The sequence below is a fragment of the Caretta caretta genome, chromosome 4 (genome assembly GCF_965140235.1).
Source record: "Caretta caretta isolate rCarCar2 chromosome 4, rCarCar1.hap1, whole genome shotgun sequence".
NCBI classification, from domain to species: domain Eukaryota; kingdom Metazoa; phylum Chordata; order Testudines; family Cheloniidae; genus Caretta; species Caretta caretta.
In genome coordinates this window covers 140,555,888-140,572,469 of record NC_134209.1, presented here as the reverse complement: position 1 = coordinate 140,572,469, position 16,582 = coordinate 140,555,888, and the positions used below count along the sequence as shown (strand labels likewise).

The 16,582-nt window shown below is 45.1% G+C and overlaps 1 protein-coding gene across 1 annotated transcript in view; it reads right to left on the bottom strand.

The window, feature by feature from the left end:
* Positions 1–7,242, bottom strand: part of RPIA (ribose 5-phosphate isomerase A) — a 32,250-nt gene extending 25,008 nt beyond the window's left edge. Inside the window, exon 1 of the mRNA XM_048849230.2 lies at positions 7,006–7,242. Coding sequence (XP_048705187.2) covers positions 7,006–7,188 — 183 coding nt within the window. The 5' untranslated portion in view covers positions 7,189–7,242. The remainder of the gene's footprint in view (positions 1–7,005) is intronic.
* Between the last annotated feature and the right edge of the window lie 9,340 nt (positions 7,243–16,582).

The following is a 16,582-nucleotide window of genomic DNA, read 5'->3' as shown; positions in this document are numbered from 1 at the left end:
TGAGGCTTGGGATAAAGGCTCGCTCCTACTGTGTTTCCTTTTCACCCTGGACTTTTGATGCAGCCCCTTCCTTTAAACTAGCCTCTCTGTTTACAAACCCTGGTTCTGGTGTAGAGCAGTTCTTTGCCTCCAGCAGATGTGCCTCTTCTCCCCCACCCACACCAGAGAAACCAACTAACAGTGCACCTTCTCTGCCTGCCTATTACTCTGCACGACAGTTGCAGCCTTCAGAGGTTGCCACAGCAGGGGAGGAAGTTGAGACCATTTGATGTTGTGTTTCAAGGAAACCACACAGTGAAATACTGTTGCTGGGAACAATATCGCTCGTAAACAGTACTGCTGCCCAAAGCAAGAAATGCAAGAGCATATACCCTGAAGCAGAGTACCAGGCCACCCCGTCCCTCACACTCAGAAGTCAGATCCTGTCTGCTCTGTAGACACATGGTGTAACTGAGTCCAAGTCCTGCTCCACAAGAGCCCCCTGATGCATTTAAAACAGGATTTTAGTCTTTCAGCATAGAGGAGTTTTAACTGCATAGCCCCAGGTTTTCCAGGATGGTAGCCTGGTTCAGGAGCATGTTTAAGACCATTCAGTCTCATCTACACATTACTGTATGATACATTTAGACACATGGGGAGGTGGAGTGGATAGGCACTAGCATGTTACAATGGCATTCTCTGCACTGTGGATCCACTTCTTATATTTACCTATCACCTGGGTATCTAAGTGTTGATGGGATCGAACTGCATCCCATGCATACTTCTGTGCTGTTCATATAGGAGCAACTTCCTCAGCCAGAGTAAAAAGCTTCAGTTCACTTGCGGAACTGTGCTAGTACCGGGAAAAGAATCACAAAACGTTAGCTCAAGATTTTACTATAATAGACGCTAAGAGTTACGAACACCTCAGGAACGGAGGCTGTTCGTAACTCTGAACAAAATGTTATGGTGGTTCTTTCAAAAGCTTACAACTGAACATTGACTTAATACAGCTTTGAAACTTTACTATGCAGAAGAAAAATGCTGCTTTCCCTTTACTTTTTAGTAGTTTACATTTAACACAGTCCTGTATTGTACTTGCTTTTGGGGGGGGGGAGAGGGGGGTTTCTGCTGCTGCCTGATTGTGTATTTCCAATTTCAAATGAAGTGTGTGGATGACTGATCAGTTCATAACTCTGGTATTTGTAACTCTGAGGTTCTACTGCATTTAGCCACACTCCCCAAATAAGTTCATCCACAAGGTGTCACTACTTGGCCCTTACATATTACCTAATGAGCAGTTTAATGTTTCTTAGGCCTGGTCTACACTAAAAAGTCAGATCAACTCAGCTATGTTGCTCAGAGGTATGAAAAATCCACACCCATAAGTGCCATAGCTAAGCCAACCTAAGACCTAACCCTCAGTGCAGAATTCTTCCGTCGACCTACCTACCGTCTCTCGGGAGGCGGATTAACAAGAAATGGGAGAACCCCTCCCATCACTGTAACGAGTATCTACACTGAATCACTACAGCAGTGCAGCTGCAACTGTGCTGCTGTAGCGTTTCAAGTGTAGACAAGCCTTAGACAAGTGTAGACTTTGTCAAGTGTAGACAAAATCACTGAATTACACATCAAGCAGCCTCCTGTGGCTGATGCTTTGACTGGAGTTGAACAGCTCTGGATGGAGCTAGCTTCCTTTGGCGAGTGGGAGCATTGTTGCAGTGTAAGCTTGATTGAGAAGGAAAAGGGTAAAGCAGATCAATCCCCCAGAAGGGTTAAGGACTTAACTTGCCCCTTAAGTGACACTGACAAAAAGTTTAACTCTTTAAATCTGGCCCAAGTTTGGGAGCTCCCACATTATCCCAGCCTACCCCCACAAACCCACCAGAGATTGTCTGCCATGACTCTTCCTGAAGAGGAATCACATCTCTATGTTCCCAGGGTTGCCAGCGACGCCATAAAAATGGAAGAGACTCATTCTCCTAAGTTCTTCCCGCTGGGGGGTGGGTCGTGTAAGGCCAAGACACAATGAAGCTTCACTGCTCCCAGGGAAGATCAAGGTCAAGAACAGGAGAAGGAGGAGACAGACAGGGAGCTCCAGCCTGCCTACAACAATCTAGGTAAGACAAAACATACATGCTCTTGTCTAGACTAGGGATACATCTTCACTGCCCCCCCAGAAGGTGTGCTTTTAAAGCAGGATAACTAATGTGCATTAGCTGCACTGCTGTAAAACCCCAGTGGAGCCAAGGCACTGGTAGTTTTTACTATGACGTAGGCAGATAAGGTAAACAACAAGTAAGGGCAGGGTAGAGTGTTAATAGTGAAGACAGAGCTAGCACCTTCCAAGTCCTAGACTAACATGTTAACTGCTTAGTGTAAACAAGGCAGTGTGCCTTTAACATTAAACTGTCAGATTTGAACATGGTGTTAAGGCACACTGCTCTGTCTACACGAGCTTGTTAGCATGTGCTAACTAACATCTTCCAAATCCTAGGGCTGGTCTACACTAGGAACTTACACTGGTGTAGCTATGTCTCTGAGGGGTGTGAAAAATCCACACCATTGAGAGACGCAGCTATACCAACCTACCACCTGGTGTTCTTCCATCGACCTACCGAATGCCTCTTGGGGAGGTGGATTATCTACACTGCTCGGAGAACCCCTTGTGTCGGTGTAGGTAGTCTACACTGTAGTGTTTCAAGTGTAGACAAGCCCCTAGTCTAGACAAGACCTAAGAAAGGAAAAACTGGGAAATCACAAAGGATCCCATTCTCCAACAAAGGTCTGAAACAAGGGGGGGAATGTGCGGAAATAAAGCGTACAAATCCCAAAGAGATTTATTAAAGCTTTTTTTGTCTCACTTCCCCAACTGTAAAACAGGGATAATACTTTATCTTCCATCCTTTGTCTGTCTTCTCTGTTTGTTTGCAATGTTGTTGTAGCCCTGTTGGTTCTAGGACATGAGAGAGAGACGAGAGAGAGTAACATCTTTTACTGGACCAACTTCTATTGGTGGAAGGGACAACTTTCAAGCTTTACAGAGCTCTTCTTCAGGTCTGGAGAAGGTAATCAGAATGTCTCCGCTAAATATAAGATAGAACAGATCATTAAGCATAAGGGTTCACATATGCTGAATTAGACCACTTCAAATGCAACTGCCAACTGAGGGTTAGCAGACAGTAGGGTGTTTTGGCAGGGTCTGGTGCTACTTTGAGTTGCTGTGTCTTGGTCTGTGGGGAACTTGCTTCTGATGATGTGCTTAGTGAAACTGAGGAGTTGTTTGAAGGCCAGAAGAGGGAGTTTGTGAATGATTTCTTTCAGAGTGTGGTCCCCATCAAACACAGTTTGTAAATGTTTGATGAGATCCCCTATGTCACCTACCACTGGATTCCAACTAGAGAGCATGGTCAGCAGGGTTTTTTTTTCCTGTACTGAAGCAGGTTCTCCCGGGGTATTTCGGTGGCCACTTCAAAGATGCAATGTACTTCTCTGGTGGAGTTTCCTTGTTTAGTGAAGGCAGCCTTAAGTGTGTTTAGATGTATATCCAGGACTTCCTCTTCGGAGCAAATTCTGTAGCATCTGAGTGCTTGCCTGTAGATAACAGTTTTTTCTGATGTGTCTGGGGTGGTTGATGGAACTGTGCAGATAATGCGGTGATTGTAGGGTTTTTGTATATAGTAAATTGCAGGGTTCCACTTTTTAATCGAATCGTGGTGTCCTTGGAGTTGATCTTGGTGTGGGAGTGTTCTAGAGAGAGTTGGATGGATGGGTGGTGGTTGCTGAAGTTGTGGTGAAAATCTATAAAGAAGTTTAGGTCATCCATCCAGAGGATGAAAATGATGAGGGGTATGGAACTATTTCCATATAAGGAGAGGATAAAAAGACTGGAACTACTAAGGGGAGACTGATTAATAGAGCTCTATCAAATCGTGAATGGGGTGGAGACAGTGAATGGGGAAGTGTTATTTTACCCTTCACATAACACAAGAATGAGAGGTCACCCAGTGAAATTAGTAGACAGCAGGTTTAAAACAAACGTAAGGATATACTTCTTCACACAACACACAACCTGTAGAACTTGTTGCCAGAGGATGTTGTTCTTCCTATGCCAGTCTATGGGAATTGCTTCATCATGCTGTTGCTGAATCAATCAGCAGATAGCACATTCCTGACGGCTCCGTGCTGCTAGATGTTATCTTGTTCTTTGGTTCTCCCATTCTTGAGGCTGTTGGGTGGATTCCAGTCTGCCCTCCGGGGGTCCTCTGGTTATTTCCACTTGACGCCTTCTTCAGCCGATGGACACTGGATTCTTAGGCTGGCACCTCCCTGATCATTCAGTTATTATCCACACCAAGCATCCATCTACATACATCCTCTATCTCTATTTTAATCACAATTGTTAACACAACAAAAGGGCGGGGAGTCTCTGGGTGCTGTTTCTGTTGTTAGAGTATTGCTTTGAGTCTCTCTCTCTCTGTGAATTGCTTTGAGAACAGACTCTGTCTTAGAATGTACTAACACAATTAGCAGCTTGCAAGTTTCACACATAGAGGGAGAGAAACAGTACCAAAAACCAAGAGACCTCTTAATTAGTAATACCCTGGAATTTAAACTATGAGGAATCAAACTCATTTGTGATTTTAATACAGAACTTCTTTAATATGATCCAACAGATGGATCATTAGCCTGACCCAGTATGGCCCTTCTTTTGTTCTTAAATGTGAAGTTGTGGAGGGTAAGGATGAAATGGATACATTTAGTGTCATGTATAGAGTGTTTTGGGTGGCTTTCCAAGTGCTTCACTTCATCTTGTAGGTATCAAGGCAGGCAGCGATGCCATCGCGGTGAGGGATGTTGGTGTACAGGGAGGCGATATCCATGATGTCAAGTGTGGTGTTCTGGAGAGATTGTTAATGTTGTGGAGTTCTGGAGGAAGCTGGTAGTGTCTTGGAGGAAGATGGCCCTTTATGCTGCAGCTACGCCGCTATAGAGTAGATACTTCTACATTGGCAGAAAGGGTTTTTCCATCAATGTAGTTAATCTACTTCTCTGAGAGGCAATAGCTAGGTTGATGGAAGAATTCTTCTGTCAGCCTGGCCATGTCTGCACCAGGGACTAGGTCAGCCTAACCATGGCACTCAGGGCATGACATTTTTCACAGCCCTGAATGAGGCAGGTATGTTGATCTAATTTTTAAGTATAGACCATGTCCCAGTTATGGATCAGGACCCTGTTGTGCGAGTGCTGTACAAACACTAAACAAAAATAAGATCTCTGCCACAAAGAGCTGACAAATCTAAGGCCCTGATCCTGCAAAATACACATGCTTGATTTTATTAGCATAAGTAGTAATCAAAGCTAAGCATGTGTGTGTCTGTAGGATCAGGGCGTATGATGATTGTAAGTTCTGCAGGGCAAGGATCATCTTTCACTAGGTGTACATTCAGTGCTTAGCACAACTGGGCTCCTGTCTCAGGGGGCCCTGCCCCTAGGCACTACTGTAATATGAATAAATAATAATAGGAATGAGGAAGTGTGTTGCTTAGTGCTGGGAGACTAATTAACAGTGACAACTACACTGGCAGCTGCAATGTCCAAAAATACAACTACCCCTTAAAATGCTGCGCTCTCTGCTTCGGATGTGAAAAGATCAGTGAAAGGAAGAACAGAGGGGATTTTCCCCGATAGCCAAAACCATCTAACACCCATGCAATGAATCCTACCAGTTTATTTACTACTGTTTACAAAAGACTTAAGAAGCAACTACTACAAAATTAAACAAGGCCACAACCTGTCTTACTTTGCGAGCTAAGTCAGACCGTGTATTTTAACCAGGTACAAGGGAAGCCAGAAAAGCCTTGAGAGCTTTCCTGGACACAGAACAAATAGTTGTTTTTACATTCTTAACTGTATTCCTTTCTCACTTTAAAAGGACAACAGTTAAGTGTTCTATTTTACCAGAATAAAAAGCATGCTTAGTACACGGAAGTCTCAACTCTATGACAGCATAGACCTTCGCTCCACAGTTCTGATTAGCTGGAGGATTTTGTTTTCAAACTGATTGAGGCTCAGTGTGTTCCGGACAGGCTTGTACCAAAAACAGATCTAGAGATCCTATGTGATTTTCAATGGGTCACTTAACTGCTCTGCCTCGATTTCCCTATCGGTAGAATGTGGATAATACTTTACTAATTCACAGCACAGTTGGTCATTAAAGTCTGTGTCGTGCTCAGATAGTAGCGCAATGACCAGCTTAGAAATGCCAATCCAGCTCAGCAAGGGCCATCAGAGTACTGGAAGTTTGTTATCTGGCCCCAACTTGTATGGCAGTTAGTTTAGTTTATTTTGAAATCTGCTATGAAAATGAAAAATATTAGCATGGCTCACTGAAAAAGAGATCAACCAAAATCGTCATTGATAGAGAGCAGTAGGCATATGCTGTGCCCTGTGCAACAGACAACTTGTACCAAGCAAGGAATGGAAAACTGTCCCTCATAAAAGGCACAAAACTGAAAGGGGTTTTTGTTGTATGCAGTGTAGCTGCAGTCATGTGGGTCCCGAGATATTAGATAGGGTTTTGTTAATACCCTTAAAAAGCAAGGGGAAAAAAGACTCCTTCACGGACAGTGAGGCTTGGCGGCAACCCTGCAAGCACAAGTGCAACAGGCACGTGGCCAGAGCTGGGTCAAACTATGCCATCTCCCCCCCCCAAAAAAAAAAAAGCTTGGAAGCTGCAAGGGCAGAACCCCAGGGCAGCAAAATCCCCAGCCTCTCTGCACACAGGCGCGTGTTAAAGTGCATGATTACTGGCATATTCACTTGGACAGGCACGATGCAAAACATTTTGCTTGGGGGTCGGGGGGGGGGGGGGGGCAGAGGCCACTTTTACAACTCTCGGGGGGCGGGGGGGGGGGTTTGATGCAGCCCGCCCAGACGAATGGAAGCCGCTGCAAACCCCGGGGGCCGCCCTTTGCAGAGACGGGGGAGGGGGGTGGGGTCTTTCGAGGGTCCCCCGCTCACCTTCACGTGGTTATCGACAGCTGCCCAGGCGGCCACCCTCTTCGCCTCCTCGGACATGTCGCTGCGGCTGCCGAGCGGCCTGCGCGCTGGCAACGGCAGGTGCGGAAGGGCCCGGCTCGCCCTCGCTCCGCCTGGGGGCAGCGCACCCAGCAGCGCCCCGGCCAGCCGCCTCCCGCGCCGCATAGCGACCCCGCCTCCTCCGCCCCCTGGGCCGCCGGGGCTGCCCCACGCGCGCGCGGGAAGCCGGGGAAGGCGGCGGCGGCGGGCGGGGGCTGGCCTGGCCCGGCCCGGCGGCGGCTGGGAATTGTAGTGCCGCCGGCTGGGGGGGGTGCAAGGGCTGGGGAGCGGGGGGAACTACAGCTCCCACCATGCAGCCCGCCTGCCCCAAGCGGGCTGGCCGGGGAGCGGCTCCGTGCCCGCTGGGTTGGGCTGCTGCTGGGGAGGGCCAGTCCTGGGAGGGGAGCCCCCCTTCCCCGGGGTGAACCTCGGGGCTGAAGCCGTGCCCCAGGGGTGGATGGGACGAGCGGCCCGGGGAGCCTGCCCCCTGGCGAGCGGCACAGCGCCGGTGGCGCCTGTCCCGTGTGCTGTCGGGGAGCCCCGGTGCTGCGAGGAAGGAATCAGGGTGTCAAGGCGGCGCATGAGTTCGCGTGGCTACACTCTGCCGCCTTCTCCTTCCCCTGCGCGCTGCTGGTGGGTACACTCCTTTCCCTGCACCCTGGACTGCTGTGTGAAACCCTGTAACTCCAGGTTTCAGCGGAGCAGCCCTGTTAGTCTGTATCCGCAAGAAGAAAAGGAGGACTTGTGGCACCTTAGAGACTAACAAACTCCAGTTTACCCTCAGTTCCCTTTATCTGAAAAATCCTAGTTCCCTGGAACCACAGTGGGCCCCCCTGCAGCCCTATGTTCGGCCATGGCTCCACTTCAGCTGCTGTAGTGGTCTGCAGCGTCCATGCTTCCTACATCCCTGTGAGGGGGTTTTCCATCTGTGTAGTTTTAATCCACCTCTCCAAGAGGCAGTGCCTTGGGTTCACAGAAGACTTCTTCCCTGGACTTTGCTGCATCTACACTGAGGGTTAGGCGACCTAATTACAGAGCTCAGGCTGCAAAATGTTTCACAGCCCTAAGTGATGTAGCTAGGTCGATCCGATTTCTTAAGTGTAGACCAGGCTTTAGTTAATTAGTTAGTTCTTTTTATCTGAACAGCCAGTTATCCAAAAGTCTCAGATCTCCTCCTGCCAGTGGGAACATGACATAACTTTGTTAAATCTACGTTAAAAATACTTGAGACTAGGGGTAGCATTTTCAAGAGTGCCTTAGTGATTTAAGCACCTAAATCATATTGAAAGTTGATATTGTTTAGGCATCTAAATCCCTTAGGAACTGTTGAACAATTTTAGCCTAGGTCACTCCCTAGTTTGATCACCATTTAGTCTACCAATGTTTTAAAAACTTTTAAATAAATTTATATGCTCCAACCATTTTGGCAATACAACCTTGCGAGATGGAAGTTTTAACATGTTGCTGCTTTTCCAGTGCAGATAGGGTCTAGACACCAAGACGGGGTGCTGTGTCCCAGCTTAGTGGGAGATCCTTATATCAAAACACTGAGATGCAGTAGTGAGGCACGTGACTATAAGCTTTCCTGAACGTGTTGGGACTTGTATCCACACATCGTTGACCAAAGTTGTACAGCCCCGTCCTAGGATGCATGGGGTTCGCTATAAAGTCTAATATGGGTTTTCAGGCAGTGAAGGTGCGCGGGAGGAGGGAATCTTTTTTGTTGTTGTTTTTCCTAAATCCTGGCCAAGAATCCAGGAAACTAGAGGGGAGGCGGTCATTGATATTTAAGGACAAAATTTCATAGACCAAAATTTTCAGTCTTGGGTGCTTAAAATTAGGCTTCTAAATCCATATTTAGGCATTTAAATAAAAGTGGCCTGGTTCTCAGAGGTGCTGAGCACCTACAAATCCTACTGAAGTTAATGGGAGCTGCTGGTGCTCAGCAGCACTTTTGAAAAATTCAGCCCACAAGAGACTAGAGAACATCCATTCACTTTGGTTCTGATAACGAAAAAGCCTCTGTTGCTTTTTTAACTTTCTATACTTCACTGATGTGCCTCAGTGCTTCTTGACGTACCTCGGAGCTTGTGGTGAGAACTTTCCACAATGCTGCTGTGATTTTTAGGGACTCGAAATAATCCCCTTTGTCATGGCTCACCGGGCAATGCTGGAGCGCCGGTCTTCAAACAATGGGGCATTCTTCCAGCAGAGCCTCTTTTGTCCAGAAATCAAACTTGGTTGATCCAAGCCAGCCTTCCTTTATGCAAGCTGTCAGTGACTTGCTATTAAGGAGTCAGTATGTGAAAAAGGCTGGACTTTTCTACTAGCTGCAAGAGACCTTTTCTAGTGAATTGTGCGCTGCCTGCAGAATAGTCTATTTTATAGTGCAAATCCACACATGGAATGCAATTTCTATCAGAAAAAGCTAGCTACCAAAAATCATTTTCTTCCATGTTTGATTTAGTGAGCTTGGTGTTTGGGCTGCTGCTATCCATAACAGGTGTGACTGCTCCCTGAGACAACAGCAGCATGCCTTCAGTTCTGGAGTGTCAGCACCGATTCAGGAAAGCTCTTTAAACACAGGCTTAGTTATAAGCAGGTGCTTCAATCCCAATGACTTCAATGGGACTTGCGGTTAAGCGTGTCCTTAAGTGCTGTGCTGAACTGTGGTCTTGATGGTGATAGAAAACTGAAGCAAAATACAAAATACTGGGGCCTGATTTTTATCCCTGCATCAGTCATTGAAGGGTCTGGCTTCAAGAATGTCTCAATGTGTATTGTGCTGAAGGAACACAAATACTACAGCTACAGAGAAAGGACATCTGCCAGCCTTTTCAATCAACATCTTCACTGAAGTGCAGGATAGGTTGGATTTGAGTGGATGCTGACTGATATAATCTTTCCTAAACTATCTGTATTTATGATAAGCAAATAGTTTGTGATGTAGCTTCACCAGTGCAAAGCTACGCTTGAAAAGCGACAGCAGCATAAGCTGTAGTGCTGCAGTTGTGTCACTAGAGCAGTTCAGTGTAGACGCTACCTGTGTTGATGCCCATTGCTGTAGTTAAGCCACCTCAAGAGGTGGTTGCTAGGGTGACAGAATTCTTCCCTGACCTAGTGCTGTCTGCACCTGAGGTTAGTTCAGCCTAAGTACATCGTTCCCGGGTGTGGATTTTTTACACTACTGAGAGACGTAGCTAGGTCAACCTAATTTTTTTAGTGTAGATCAGGCTCAAGTGTAGACAAGGAAAGCCAGGACTGTGGTGTTACCCTGTTTTCAAGCAGGAGAGAGCATCTCCTATGCAAATTGCAGCTTTCCTTGTATATGCTTAGGGCTTGAACTAGTGCGACTCCATCGATGGCTGGCCATTGACTGCTGGGATCAGGGCAAATTCCCAAGGTAGACAAAGGCCTGAGTTTGTAACCTCACCAGAGAACATAGTTATGGCTTGGTTTACACTAAAAAGTTAGGATGACCCAGCTACATTGCCCAGGGGTGTGAAAAATCCACACCCTCTGAGTGACATAGTTAAGCCGACCTCACCCCCAGCCTAGACAGCGCTAGGTCAACAGAAGACTTCTTCCATCAACCTAGCTACCACCTCTCAGGGAGGTGGATTAACTACACCAACAGGAGAATCCCACCTGCCAATATAGGCAGTGGCTATACTGAAGCACTACAGTGGTACAACTGCAGTGTTTCAAGTGTAGATAATCTCTAAGACTCACAGGGTTGTCCGTTCACTTGAATTTATCACAGGTCTCATGCTGTTGAGTGCTTTCCTTAAAGCCCCAGCTCCTGGGATCATTTTGTTACACTAGACTCTCAGCTCTCTCTTTTTTTTTAAAAAAAAAAGCAAGTTTCTAGTGTGGTTGCAGAGAAGAGCTTAAAAATATGAATCCCAAAGGTTCAAAACCCAGAAGGCAAATAAAAAGAAACCAATGTTAATAGGCAGCAGGTTTAAAATAAATAAAAAGAAGTACTTTTTTTTTACACTATGTACAGTCAGCCTGTGAAACTAATTGCCATAGGGTTGTGAAGGCCAAAAGTATCACTGGGTTCAAAAAAAGAATTAGATAAGTTCACAGAGCATAAGTTAATCAATGACTATTAGCTAAAATGGTCAGGGGGACAACCCCGTGCTCTGGGTGTTCGTAAACCTCCAACTGCTGGAAGCTGCGACAGAGGGTGGATCACTCAGAACTGTCCTGTTCATTGCTCTGAAACACCTGGCACTGGCCACCATCAGAGACAGGACACTGGGCTAGAGGGACCATCGGTCTGATCCATTATGTCAGTTTTATGTTCTTATGTCACTTGTATTGTGGGGTTTTTTTTAATCTCATGATTTTTAAACCAGTCTCAGGATTGCTGGAGGTCAGATGCATGATTTTTGATCTTAGGGTTGGCAATATTATACTCAGTTAGTATCCATGTGTCACTCCTGCTAGCAGTTAAGCTGGGACATGGTTTATCCTTCTGTGATTAGTAGGTGCACTTTATTTTTCAGTGTGGACAGACCTGTTTGACCATGTTTGTGTAACCATCTAAGTGGCACTCCTTCCTCCGAGCTGTTTGTGCGGTAGGGCATCTCAGAGCGCCTGGACCCACATGTTGTAGGAGCATCCCAACTCTACCCCTTGCAGAGGCATTATGGAGTAGCTATCCAGACATCACAATGCAGTAATACCAATATCGTAATGCAGCAAGTTAGGCATGGATGCATAAATGTGGTGGTGTTGTGAAAGAAAAGCTACTGTACAGATATAGCTTAATTGTATTTGTTTAGCTCTGGTTAGATTCGTTTATACCAATGTACAAATTATACATTGTATGGGACTGGGCCCAAACCAATGCACGACACAAGCACAAGGGAAGGCTTGCTGTTTTTGAACTTTTCCCCCCCTTGAGTTCCAGCCAAACCCATCTCTATTTGAAAGTGGCTAAAGTTCCTTTTGTAAGATCATGTGCTTGGCTGACACTCAGAAAATGACTCACCCAGCACCAACCCTGCTTTCTGCTGCTTTAACAAAATGGGAGGTATCTAAGCCTATTACATTTGAACAGAACTTCTTGAGACAATGTGGTAACGCTCGACCATTTTCACTAGGGAAAGTGCCTTAAGAAAGACCTGAGAAGCCCAAACCGTATGACCTGTAGCCAGGAATGGCTCGGCATCAGTATGGTACAGGGATTCGGATGCAGGCTTTGAAGTCTGCATGTAGGTTTTCTCTATCCAGAAGCACCAGCTCCAAAGCCTACTCTCCATATTACAGAAACTGCCAGAGGGCTTCCCCAAGGCTGGTTGACTCCACTAGTCAAGCTGTGCTCATTCCCCAAGCCAAGCCTACAGATGTGTGTGATGGGGTTGGAAAGGGTACAGGGGCCCTTCAGCAGAAGATACTGACAGATGTGTTCCAGGATGGGGCAACCCAGGGCACAGTGAAGAGAGGGAGCCCCAGTTCAAGAGACAAATTACAAGCCAAAGGGGCATGGCCCAATGCTGGTTAAGTAAGGACTTGTCAACATTAGGAAGTTATATCACTTTAGCTACACTGATATAATCAAAGCAGTGCAACCCCCTCCCTCCCCCCCCCAAGTGAAGACATATATTGATATAAAGGTGCTTGTATGTGTAGAACTATTCCCATATGGGAAGGGGAACAATTATACTGGTATGAATCACCTTTATACTGGTATAACTGCATCCCCACTAGGGCTTTTATTGGTGTAATCATTTTGGTATGAAAATCGCACCCCTAAACAAAATAGTTATATCAGTGTAACTTTTAAGTGTAGACCAGGCCTAAGGTTCAGTTTATCAGGACTGTTCTGTATACTACTTATTTATTTGGATTCTATTATAGGCGTACGAAGGAGCCCCAGTCATGTACCAGATCCCCATTTTGCTAGGTGTTGTACAACACAACATTAAGGTAGTCCCTGCCCCCAAAGAGCTTAGAAGAGATTCAAATGAAGTTCTTGACCACTCACCACTTTGCAAGAGTACTGTGTATAAAGGGACCCTGTCAACTGAAAAATCACACTTCTGTGTCTGAATATTTTTATTTCTGAGTGGCATTTCAAGTGACACCTGTGATTCCTTTAACTAAAAGAATTATTTTTCTGTTTGTTCCTCACGCTTACGTCACGTAACTTTGTGTATAGTCAGTTTCACTGTGTCCCTAGGTAGTCCTGGCATTGCTTCCCCTCTTTGGCCTGGTGTTCCTAAGAAAAAAAGGTGTGTTCTCTTGAGTTAGCTTTCATGTGATAAATAATGCAAAGTAAAATCCTAGCAAAGACCAGGCAGTTTGTGGTTTTCACACAACCTAGCAGGTCAAATTAATGATTAATCATATTGATCTTTCACATGACAACAGGGATGAGAAAAACATTTAAAAAAAAACCAAACTAATGTGACTGTATTTCTACACAAATGGACAAGGGAGATTCAAGGGCAGGCTTACTATCTGAAAATACTTCTATTTTTTTTTAAAATTGACTACTTTTCAAACTGTTAGTATCCCTTTAATCTTGGTGGTGTTGCCATATGCCCGTGTAGGTCATTTCATTCTGCCTACTTAAAATTTTACCCTGCAATCTCAGGTTCAGAAATATATCAGCTGGATACAACTTTCTTTAGCTTTTGTCTCTGTTATACTGTGTTCTGATCCGTTGTACTGTTTGAAAAGTTGCTGCATTTCACTCTACACATAACAGGCTCTCAGTGGTGGTTGTGGGTAAAGTGATTCTTATCTGTGTAGTCCCTAGATTATGTTTGAATTCTTCTGGATGGAAAGTACTCTGCTAATTATCATCACTCTGAACAGTATTAATTTACATCACCCTTGGAGTGAGAGTCTCAAGGTACATTAATGTATTTTTCACTTGTTGCAACATGGACAGGCCACAAGATGGCACATTATTTCTTTCACTGCCCAGCCCTATTAGTTATAGAAATATCTACCTAAATATAGTCCTGAAACATCACAATACTTTCCAACCAGTGGACCAAATTCGGTGATGAATCCTGGCCACATGCCTGGTCACATGCACATCCTGGTTGCACGTACCCTAAGAAGAAGATGGTATTTAGATGAAAAATACCTTTTAGACTGACTACAGCTTCCTGCAATTGCAGGTTATAGTTTCCAGATAAATGACTGGTCAGATATTAAGTTGATACTATACTGGATCAAAATTAATCTAATAAATACTATCAGGACTGAATGCAGTTCCCATCACACAGAAGGAAGTTTTGTTTTCCTGACACAATTTTTTTTTATATTGTGTAACATACTTTCCTGTACATAATATAGGTGTTTGTTTTAAGGACTTGCATATATCATTGCCACATCACCTATTGAATTAACCTCCCAGAAGAGGAAATAAATCAATTTTAAATTGCACAATGCCATATTCTAGGTATAATAAAAGTTTTTTATGAACCAGAACCGACTCTTGAGAACAAGTAAAATGATTTGAAGTTCAGTTATAATCTGATATTTATTACTTGTTCTGGTTACTAGTAGCTATAAACACCCTGGGCTGTTATTTCAAACTGGCAAGAGATATGTTACTGGAATTCAGGTGGGAGAGCACTATATTTTCTCTGGGACAGTACTAATTTTTAAATGTAACAGAGTTAACTTTGGACATGGCAGTTCATAGCATTGCCCGTTAGCATCGTGTTCTTTTTAATACCTTGTGCTCACTGTTGTGTCTAAATATTTTCATGCTACAAGGCTGTGCTGCACCAGTGTGTGTAAATGTCATCTTACCCTATGTCTAAGGCCTTTGTTACCTGGTTCTTGGGGAACCAGGGCACAGTATCCAGCCTGTCTGACTCACGAAGGACACCCATTCCCTCCCACCCAACAGCCTCTGCTTGAACCAAAACTAATCAGAAGAAAGACTTACAAAAAGCAATGAAAAGGCGGTGGGAGACACACCTAAACCCCTTGGGACAAGGGTGATAGGATTAAGGCAACTCCCCTAGCCTCATTTGCATCGAAGATGGGACAGGGCATCTCCATTAGCATACAGAGTGGAGAACAGAGATTCCAAGGCAAGAACCGCACTGAACTCTGGGACCAGAAAAGCAGGGAAGTAATTTCCATCCCACCATCAACTTCAGCCTGGTCCAGTCCACACAAGAGATCAACTTCCTGGACACTACAGTGCTAATAAACGATGGTCACATAAACACCACCCTATACCGGAAACCTACTGACCGCTATTCCTACCTACATGCCTCCAGCTTTCACCCTGACCACACCACACGATCCATCGTCTACAGCTAAGCTCTGCGATACAACCGCATTTGCTCCAACCCCTCAGACAGAGACAAACACCTACAAGATCTCTATCAAGCATTCTTACAACTACAATACCCACCTGCAGAAGTGAAGAAACAGATTGATAGAGCCAGAAGAGTTCCCAGAAGTCACCTACTACAGGACAGGCCTAACAAAGAAAATAACAGAACGCCACTAGCCGTCACCTTCAGCCCCCAACTAAAACCCCTCCAACGCATTATCAAGGATCTACAACCTATCCTGAAGGATGACCCAACACTCTCAAATCTTGGGAGACGGGCCAGTCCTTGCCTACAGACAGCCCCCCAACCTGAAGCAAATACTCACCAGCAACCACATACCACACAACAGAACCACTCACCCAGGAACCTATCCTTGCAACAAAGCCCGTTGCCAACTGTACCCACATATCTATTCAGGGGACACCATCACAGGGCCTAATAACATCAGCCACACTATCAGAGGCTCGTTCACCTGCACATCCACCAATGTGATATATGCCATCATGTGCCAGCAATGCCCCTCTACCATGTACATTGGTCAAACTGGACAGTCTCTACGTAAAAGAATAAATGGATACAAATCAGATGTCAAGAATGATAACATTCATAAACCAGTCGGAGAACACTTCAATCTCTCTGGTCATGCGATTACAGACATGAAAGTTGCAATATTACAACAAAAAAACTTCAAAACCAGACTCCAGCGAGAGACTGTTGAATTGGAATTCATTTGCAAATTGGATACAATTAACTTAGGCTTGAATAGAGACTGGGAGTGGCTAAGTCATTGTGCAAGGTAACCTATTTCCCCTTTTTTTTCCCACCTCCTCCCCCCCTCCTCAGACGTTCTTGTTAAACCCTGGATTTGTGCTGGAAATGGCCCACCTTGATTATCATACTCATTGTAAGGAGAGGTTTCAGAGTAACAGCCGTGTTAGTCTGTATTCGCAAAAAGAAAAGGAGTACTTGTGGCACCTTAGAGACTAACCAATTTATTTGAGCATGAGCTTTCGTGAGCTAAGGAGAGTGATCACTTTAGATAAGCTATTACCAACAGGAGAGTGGGGTGGGGGGAGAGAAAACCTTTTGTAGTGGTAAACACCCATTTTTTCATGCTTTGTGTGTATAAAAAGATCTTCTATACTTTCCACAGTATGCATCCGATGAAGTGAGCTGTAGCTCACAAAAGCTTATGC